General features: G+C 49.4%; 1 protein-coding gene across 1 annotated transcript in view; it reads left to right on the top strand.

Annotated features, from left to right (window-relative positions):
• The first annotated feature begins 294 nt into the window (after nt 1-294).
• The window catches only part of CCBE1 (collagen and calcium binding EGF domains 1), a 226,127-nt gene continuing 217,200 nt past the window's right edge, over nt 295-9,221 (top strand). The window contains exons 1-2 of the mRNA XM_040632463.1: nt 295-425; nt 834-914. Of these exons, the coding sequence (XP_040488397.1) occupies nt 295-425; nt 834-914 (212 nt within the window). The remainder of the gene's footprint in view (nt 426-833; nt 915-9,221) is intronic.

Below are 9,221 nucleotides of genomic sequence, written 5' to 3' on the forward strand. Positions count from 1 at the left end.
GATCCCCAGTGAACATCCCGAGCGAGACCGCGGGGCCCCCGCAACCGCCGCGCCGTCCTAGCACCGCAGGCGACCCGTCTCCCTGCTCCTCCGCCGCATCTGCACCCACACCCGACTCCAGGCCTGACCCCTCCGCTCCACGACACCCCCAGCCCCGGTGCATCGCGCAGGTGGCGCAGACGCCCCTGCCCTCCGGCGCCCCCTGCCGGGGAGAGGGAAGGCTGCGGCCGCGGAGAAGCCGAGCACAGGCGGGGAGAGAGCTCCAGCGCCGGGAAGAAGCCGGGAGCTTCCCTGATGGTGCCGCCGCCTCCGAGTCGGGGAGCAGCGGCGAGGGGGCAGCTGGGCAGGAGCCTGGGTCCGCTGCTGCTGCTCCTGGCGCTGGGACACACGTGGAGCTACCGAGAGGAGCCCGAGGACGGCGACAGGTAAGCGCTGCTAGTCCCGGCTGCGTGCGCGCCTGGCTCGTGGGGTGGGGGCGGTACCCCGGGCCCTCCAGGCACCCGCACGCCGCGCACCCGCACGCCGCCCACCCCCAACGCCCTGGCTCCGCTGGCACGGGCTAGGTGCTCCACTACCCTGGGCGGCATTAAACTTCGCGCCCTGCCCGGGCTCCCCCGTCAGTGGGTCGGGGCTCCCTGGTACGGCCACCCCGGGGCTGCGTTCGCGCCGGCGGACCCCCGCCCGGCCCAGCCCCCGAGTCCGCTCCGCGTCCGCGCTCGGCGACCAGAGCCTGCTCGGCGCGCCCGGACGCCGCTCCCTGCAACCCTCGCGCGCCCTGCCCTCCACTCTCCCGTGGACAGTCAGCGAAGTGGCTGCTCCAACTGTTTTCCTAGAGAGATCTGCTCGGAAAACAAGATCGCCACGACGAAATACCCGTGCTTGAAGCCTTCGGGTGAGCTCACCACGTGTTTCAGGTAAGCCTCCGGGCTCTGTCGAGTCCGCCACGGCGCCCCCGGGCTAGCTGGGCACGCGGCTCGGCGGAGGAGGGGTTTGGAGGCGCGCTTGGTGACTGGGGGCCACAGTTGCGCCGGGACGTGCTTGGTGGGGGTTTTGGGGCCAGAGCAATGACGGGCAACCAAGTGTGCACGTAGAGTTTGCACCCTGGGACCCTGAGGTGTTTGCCGCTTCCCGGAATACTTTACGTGGTGGAGAGGAAGAGGCTGAAAGTTCCTAAGGAAAGTGGATTGGACTGTGGGTGTAAACTGTGCGCCATAGCAATGACGGAGGGCTGCGTTTGCGTTTCGTTTCAAAAACGAAGTTGACAAGTAAATACTTGGTCCTTGACTGTCTTTTGACCTTCTGCCGGGACAGAGCGTAACACTCTAACGGCCTCTGTGGGCAAAAGGATGGAGGTTTGAGGACGGGCTTGTGTTGAGCGGGGGTGGGGGGAGAGCGTCGAGCTTGTTGAGCCACAAGGAGAGTGCTTACAGTGCAGTCCACAGATCACCTGGGTGCTTGTTAAAATTATTCCTGACTAGGGCTAGGAAATCTATATAGATTGGAAAGTGTTTCCCAGGGGCCTCTCATTCTCCACAAAAAATTACTGTTCCCTGCTTGCAGCCTTTTGGAGGTGAGGGCTGATTTGTTTTCACCATGGAGTTCTTGGCTTCTGGTCGAGTGCTTTCACTAGATGGGAGGCATAAACCCATAAACACGAATTGCTTTATAAAGGTACCGTGCAAGATACTGGGAATCACACGCTCACGCCAGACTAAGAGTCCTACTCTCTGGGGTGCCAGGATAAATACTGGGTGGTACAAGGGAACACAGCAATCCCCAGAAGTGAATTTGGAAAAAAGCTTTACTCTTCATAATGTTGTAACAGATGAATCAAACACAATGCTTTTGGAGCCGCAGAAATATTAGTTCACATGCTCAAAAATTCAGAGATAAGTGGTTCCAGGGCTGGTGAGTTTGGTAGAAAAACCAGTAATCCGTTACTTCGTGTACTGTGCTTTAAAATCTGTTGTGGGCAGTGGAATGTCCACCATCCTTTAAGTGAGGCAGTACTCCCTGGGCTTGGGAAGTGTTGTGTTCTCCAGGACCTGGGTGGCCAACACAGTCAAATGGGTTGGGGCCGGGTGGGGCGAGTATGTTCAGTTTGCAGGTAAAGGCTTGAAGAGGTTAACTGGGTGACCAAGGTCATCCAGCTGGGGAGATGACCCGAGGGTGCTGGCACCAGGATCGCTTGCCTGGTGCTAGCCCCGTGCGTCGTCCACATGACCGCAGTGTTAGGACATGTTGTTTTCCTATCATCTTAGCACAAAGCCTCTAACTTAACAGGGAAAGTGTCCCTGAGATGGTTTACTCATTTGTTCAGTTCCTGAAGGTCAGACTGCCCATAAATCATGGTACTTGCAGAATGCATGTCCAATTTTCAGAAACCACTGGTGCTTGATTAGGGTTCTAAGTTGACTGTTATACTGTTACTCCTCTTCCCTGGTTTTTTAAAAATTGGTTTTTCTTTTTACACTAAGACTGAACAAGAGACGAGATCAGGGTCCTGATAAGGGTTCTCATTAACAGGGCTCCAAAAGAACAGCTTATGAGAACTAACAAAAAGGCGATTTTACAGGAAAGTAAGGAACTTTGTTTTGGGGAGTGAGTGGAATGGGAGGAGGGGGTTTTCAGCTGGGGGAAATGAGAAATGGTCTCTGTGAATATTTTTTTCTGGTTTTGTTACTTCCTTTATGGATATCCAGAGTTCTGTGTATACTCCACTGGTTTTATTCTATTCCCATAACAGTAATTTCCTAAAGATAAAGTTGGTTGGCAGTTGCTGCCCCTGTTTGCTTTTGAACCCCAAGAATAGAGGGACTTGTGCTTGGTTTGGGAATCCATTGTCCCGGCTCCTATAGACCCTTGCTGTTCCAGGTGGGATCTGGAAACCAGCATCAGTATCCTCTAAGAGCTTGTTAGTCTCCAGGCCCATCCCATACCTCCCGAGTCAGAGCCTGTGTGTTAATGCAACATGCATTAAAGCCTAAGCACTTAAACAGAAACCACTGTCCTCACTCTGGTCACTGCAAACCCATTTAAATCCTTCAAGGGACTCAGAGGCTTCAAGTGCCCGAGTTGTTACTCCTACCGTATCAACCCAAAACTAAAGAACCAGCCTTCTAGGAGATCAGACTCCTTAACTCTTGGGTGACCCTTAATTAAGCTTAAGTACAGTAGCCGAGCTGCTGCTTAGGGAATGGTGACAGATGGCCCCAGTTTTACCACTGGTCCTTTGAACAGTTTTTTGTTTTTTTTTTTTTTTTTTTTAGCACAAGTGAGAACCACAGAAGTCCTTTTTGAACTTAATGATTTTATGGGACCTAAAAAAAAAAAAAAAATCACGGAGGATGAGTTTACTCCTACCACATTCATGGGAGTACTAATCTGGTCCGTTATTTCTGAAAGTATAGAGATGTAAATGCTATGGAGAGGGAATCCTTGTTCTGGGCTCCTCCCCCACCGCCTTTGTACACTCGCTTCCCATGGTTTCACCCAAGCACCTTTCCACATTCGCCTTCTGTATATGAAATGACAGCCTGGGGACTTTGTACTCAGCACCGTTCTAGGTCCTTCACATACATTATCTCTAATCCTCAAAGCCAAGCTTGCGCCCCTCTTTCAGTTTTACACGGGAAGAATCGAAGCTCCGGGATTAAGTAAACTTGGTCAGGGTCACAAAGCTAATACACATGGGAGCCAAGATTCAAACCCAGGTTTGTCTGACTTCAAAGTCTGGGCCCAGGGCCTTTCATCATCCCAGAGGCGTCTACAGAGGGGGCAGAACTTTCAAGATCCTGGGGTCTAAGGAAGACTATAAATTCAGATGGCTGTAAATTCAAAAGACCGTTTGATGGAAAACTCTAACACTCACCACGACTAGTGGTTTTTCAGTTACCACTATCCTTGTGCTCTGTGAGGCTTCCTATTCTGTCAGACACAATATTGGTTCATATGTGTATTGAAGGATTTCTTCATCACAGGGCCTGTCTCTTGAGACTCTACCCCAATGTGCATTGGGCCGAGTGCCCAAACTTTAACACTCACTTGAGTGAATGCCAGTGGCCGCTTAACAAGCTTAGAGCAGGGACTGCTCAGCGTTATAATCTGACGCAGGGTGTACTCCTTTATTAGTAGTTAAGATTTCACAGTTGGGCCTGATTTATCTAAGACTCTATTATAGCCAAACTAAGCATATACATTGATCAGGGTGTTACCCTCTTGTGGCTGTTAGTCCCCCCCCCCAAGTTTACTTTTTTCCTCCCAGACCATGTAGTTTTGAAGAAGAGGTTCACGGTTACCTTTCATTTATTGGGTCTATCAGTAAAATGACCTGTTAAAGGCTTTTTAAAAATGAAAGAATACGTTGTGTAGGAAATGTCTAGAAAATCCAATTTTTGAGGGAAGCGGTATCTAACAAGCATCTCAACTTTTCTGACCCAGTAAGGATTTATTGAGCATCTACTATGAGCTTAAAACAGCCTTACAAAATGCACATAGAATAAGTTACTGTTTCTGGTCTGTTTATAGACCTGATTTTTTAGACTAAGGCCTTTGAAACTAACCGATACACAAGGGTAGATGATCCAGTTCAAAGTCCTGGAGTTCATACTGTACTATCAGTGATGGAGAAGAGATTAGAAGCAGCCAGGAATGGCTTTCTGGGCAAGAGAAAATACATTCTTTAACCCAGTGTGTTAGGTGTTTAAATTGCATTGGCTGTGGCCCTGTCTTGTGGTTCATGGACTGCCGTGGCCTGTAGCTTCCCTCCGTATTTGTCCCTCTGGATCTCATTAGGTACTGTTCTTAGGATCCTGTTCCTGCAGGACATGATGACCCAGGGATGCAAAAACTCCCACTTTTCCATAATATAAGGGTTGCCAAATCCTGTTAAAACTTGGAAGTTACTGTGCTATTTCGGCAAATGGGTTTACGTGGGATTTGGAGAACAGAGTCCCTTAGAACAGTGCTAACAGCTTGAGAGCACTGGACTCTAGCTGAGGCCACATCGGAGGGAAGACCGGAGAATGCGCTATCTGGTAGGTCACAGAGTTCCTACAGAGGCCTCGGAGGTCAAAACCTGCGCAGTGATAAACTGTGCCAGTTGGAATCCCAGCTTGACTAACGTGTTTCGTGACTGCACGGTTTCTTAATCTACCTTAATGGTCTCCTCTGTAAAATGAAGATCCCATTAGTACAGGAGTTACAGGGTTACGGTGAAGGATTAAAAGAGCTGATACGCGTAGAAAGTGCTGGATGAGCTTTACCCCCCATGATCACTGTCGAATCCCCCCGAGTCTGGCATGTTGAGTGCACACAGTAGGTGCTCACTAGACAGAGTTTTAGACGGTACGGTAGAAATTTTTTAAAAAGCACACTCATTCCACATCCAGAAAAGGGTGTTTATGCACCATTGTTCACACCCGTAACAAGTAGATGAAAGTTGACTTCAATCTCTTAGGCTTTCTAGAACTGCGGTTGCTATCCTATCCAAGTATACCTCCTTTTCTAGCTGAGAGAGAGGCCTTTTTGGAAACCAGGTTCCCTGCACTGCCCTGAGATGCTGTCGTTGTCTTTCTCAGCTCTCGGCTTGACCTGCTTGAACTGCTAACGTGTCACAGGTGCTGATTCTAGCAGTTACAGCTAATACCCTGAACTTGCTACTTTACGTAGCACCAGAAGAGGACACAGGTGTTCCTGCCTGTGTTAATTGCCCTGTAGACCCTGGCTTTGAAGTGGGGGGATTGCAGTTTTAAAGGGGCTCCCGCCCCCTCCCGCATTTATCTTCAGCTGAAGAACAGGTGTTGGAGGGGGGCGGGAGGTGGAAGGTGTTGGCCAGGGCGGGGGTTCCGTATCACTTTTCACTCATTCTCAGAGAAACAGCACAAAGTGATAGGAAACAACAACTGAATTCCCCACAAAGGCTGTGCTTTCACTACAGCGTCCTTTGAGGTAGGTCCAGTGGCTTCGCTCATTGTCCCCGAAGTCATTGATGCCTCACTTTCCCGTATTAACTTCATCTTTTCTAAGTGAAGCTGTGTGGGTGCCCCCGGAGAAAGTAAATGCCCTCTTTTATTCTGGAATACCCTGTCTCCTCGGGAGGAAGTTTGCATTTCAATCAGTGTTCACATGTCAGTGAGTTCAGCTTCTCCAAACCCCCTACCCCCTGCTCAGCAGGACCCTCCCTGCTTTTGTGAGTGAGGGGGCCTGCCTGCGTTTGGCACACCGCGGAATATCCAGAGAGCAGAGGTCTCCCCCCACCCCTTCTGTGTATTGCTTTTCTCTGGGGCTGAAAACAAACAACTGTAGCATCAGCTTCAGGCTGGGTTCTTTTCCATGAAGCCATTTCTGAGTTTTAAACTTTACCAACAACTTTGGTTCACTTATACAGCAAATACTTGGGTGACGATGTGCCAAGCACGGTTTTAGGAACTTACAGTACATCTGCTAAAGGCAGAAAAACTCCAACCTCTGCCATCCTAGAACTTACAGGTCTTAATTCATCTTTCAGTAAAGGAATTTTGAGTCCAAGCTGTCTTTTGGGGACATTTTTAAGAGTTCTTTTTGGCACACATCTGATTAGAGTCCCGTTTGGGGCCTAAGAGCTTGAAATTTCTTATGGACCAGCTGTCTCCTTTCAGCAAAAGAAACCGACCAGGCCGGGGACACGGGAGCCCCGGGCTGGTGCTAACTGAAGTTTTGTTCTGCAGAAGTGTCAGCGAGAAATTAGCGTGTGCCCCAAGTCTCTTTCAAGAATTACTGGAATGTGAAAGTATTACAAAGAAGTGAATTGCCAGGCTGCTTGCCCTGTGAGGTGGATGGCAGCCTCAGAACGGGCCCACTAGGAACACCGAGTTCACCTCTGCTCATGCCAGCCTCCTGTTTTCCAACAGTCTCTTTAAGCAGACTGTTGTAAGAAGGCCTGCCGCTCCACATTCCTTCCGTCTCCTAATCCATTATAGATCATTGTAGTTGTATCTGAACCTTCTGGATAGTTTCCATCCTGAGACCTGGGTGGGGGGATGGGGTGGTGGTATGAGGTCTACATATTTAATCCCGTTTGAGCAAAGCAGCGCACCTAGCTTCAAGTCAGAAGCAGGTGTGAGAGCTTGGATACCCTGCCTTGTTCAGTGTAGCAGAAAGGGACTAGATCACCTTCTCATGCTCCTTAGGCTTTCAGAAACGTGGATCACATCTGTGTGCAGCCTTCATCTCTGTTCTCAACCTTCCTTTCTTGGCTACGCCTGGGGGATGTGCTGCTGTTGCCCCGCTGGGGTGAAGCCCTCCAGCTTCCATCTTCTGGGAGCGGTGGGGGCAGCTGTCAGCCCAGCAGCTGCTGGTAGAGAACGGGTGGGAGGCCAGGAGGGCCCTCTGCTCTAGGATCTGGCTCTGGGAGTTTGGTACAGAGCAGGAATTGACGAAGTAGGGCCCATGGCATGTTTTTATACAACTCGTGATCTAGGAATGTTTTTCACATCTTTAACGGGTTGTTAAACAAAAACTGCAAGAGAGACCTCATTTGGCCCCCGAAGCCTCAGATCTTTACCATCGGGCCGTTTCTAGAAAGTTTGCCAATTTCTAGAGAGCCATCTTCCCCCGCCACCGTGCCCCCGCCCCCCCCCCCCGCCCCAGGTAGGCTCCATGCCCAGTGTGTGGCTGGACCTTACAACCCTGAGATCAAGACCCGAGCCGAGATCAAGAGTTGGACACTTAACCAACTGAGCCACCGTCTAGAGCTCCATCTTAACATAAAGATCAGGAGTCGGGTTCTCCGTATGTAACCTTGTCCACAGATCTAAGTTCTCAGGCAGGTGACTTGGGGGGCACGTAGCTTCATCTTTAGGCCCTTGCCTTCATGTTGCCTTATTGTATTTGGATCTCCTGGCCTGAGCATCTTTGATTGTGACTTGGTTTCCTGGTCTTGGGGAATCAGTTACTGAGCTGGAATTTCCATCCCCCCACCACAATCCTCTTCCCCAAATGGCACTATAAATGAATGTAACTTGTCAGTGTTCTAACAGGACTATTTGCAAGTAGTTAAGTACTAACTTCTGCTTTTCTTCATGTTCCCAAGACCAGGCTTCGTGTGCGGGTTGAGTACTCTGGTTTGCCTCGGCTGACCTTACCCTCCCCCCACCCCTAATTCCATACTTCTTTAGTTCCGGACTTGCGTATTGATCATTCCATGCTTTGTCGACTCAGAGCTGCCTCTCCATGAATTTGTTTTGAATTTCTACAGTGGAAAACTTCACATTCAAAAATCAAATCAGGGTGCCTGTTTGAGGAACATGCCTTCAAAGTCCCTTTCAATCAGAATTGCAACATTACGTTTTTCCTTCTATGGCTGAAGAGTATTCTACCATTTCTCCGTTCTCTAAGCAGTGTCCAATGTTAAGCCTTTGAGTTTAATCTCAAGTGTCTTTAACAATGGCAGCTCTTTTGTTCCATAAAGCTCATGAAAACTCTCAGTGATGCCTTCTGACACTGAGCTCGGGGAGGGGGGAAGTGGTAAAGGAAAGCACAAATATTTTGAGGGGACCAGAGCAAAATCCAATGGCATTTTGGAGAGAGGAAACACCACCTGACCTATTAGGAGGAGAAATGCTATGGGGTGTGGTAAAGAGGAAAAAGGTATAAAAACTTGATAAGGAACAGGGAACATCCTATGGAGATGAAGTTGGGTGGAGAAAAAGTTCATATTAAGACCTATAAATCCATGTGGGAGCTTCTGACCTTGGGAGCAGCTGTTTTTCACAGATTCAACCAAATGGAGGTTAAGAGGCCATCTAAGCTTAGGTTGACCAGTGTACAGATGCAACTTTTGTGACCTCTCCTGTGTGCCCAGCACTACTTCCTTGGAGGTCAGGCTGTCTAAAGCCAGGGCAGAGAGGGCGCCATGGCTTTCCCGCCAGCTCTTCCCTTGCTGTGCTTTTACTTGGCATTGCTCTTGGTAATGTGTCCGTGTTTCGTTTTGGAATTTTTCTATATTGAAATTTCTCATGATTTTTATGGTGGAAAATGTGCGTGGCCACACAGATATTGCCTTCCTAGGAGCCCACCAAGATCACAAAGACTGTTCCTTGGAAGCACGGTTGTTCCCAAAACACTGAAATGTAGTTCTGGCAGTCCCTGAAAGGTTAGAAGAACCTAGAACACAACATCAGCGAGATTTTATCTCTGAGAAAACTTGGAGGATTCCTTTTTTTCTTTTTTTTTTTTTTTTT

This window comes from Ursus maritimus, unplaced genomic scaffold (genome assembly GCF_017311325.1).
Source record: "Ursus maritimus isolate PB19 unplaced genomic scaffold, ASM1731132v1 scaffold_18, whole genome shotgun sequence".
In the NCBI taxonomy this organism is placed as follows: Eukaryota; Metazoa; Chordata; class Mammalia; order Carnivora; family Ursidae; genus Ursus; species Ursus maritimus.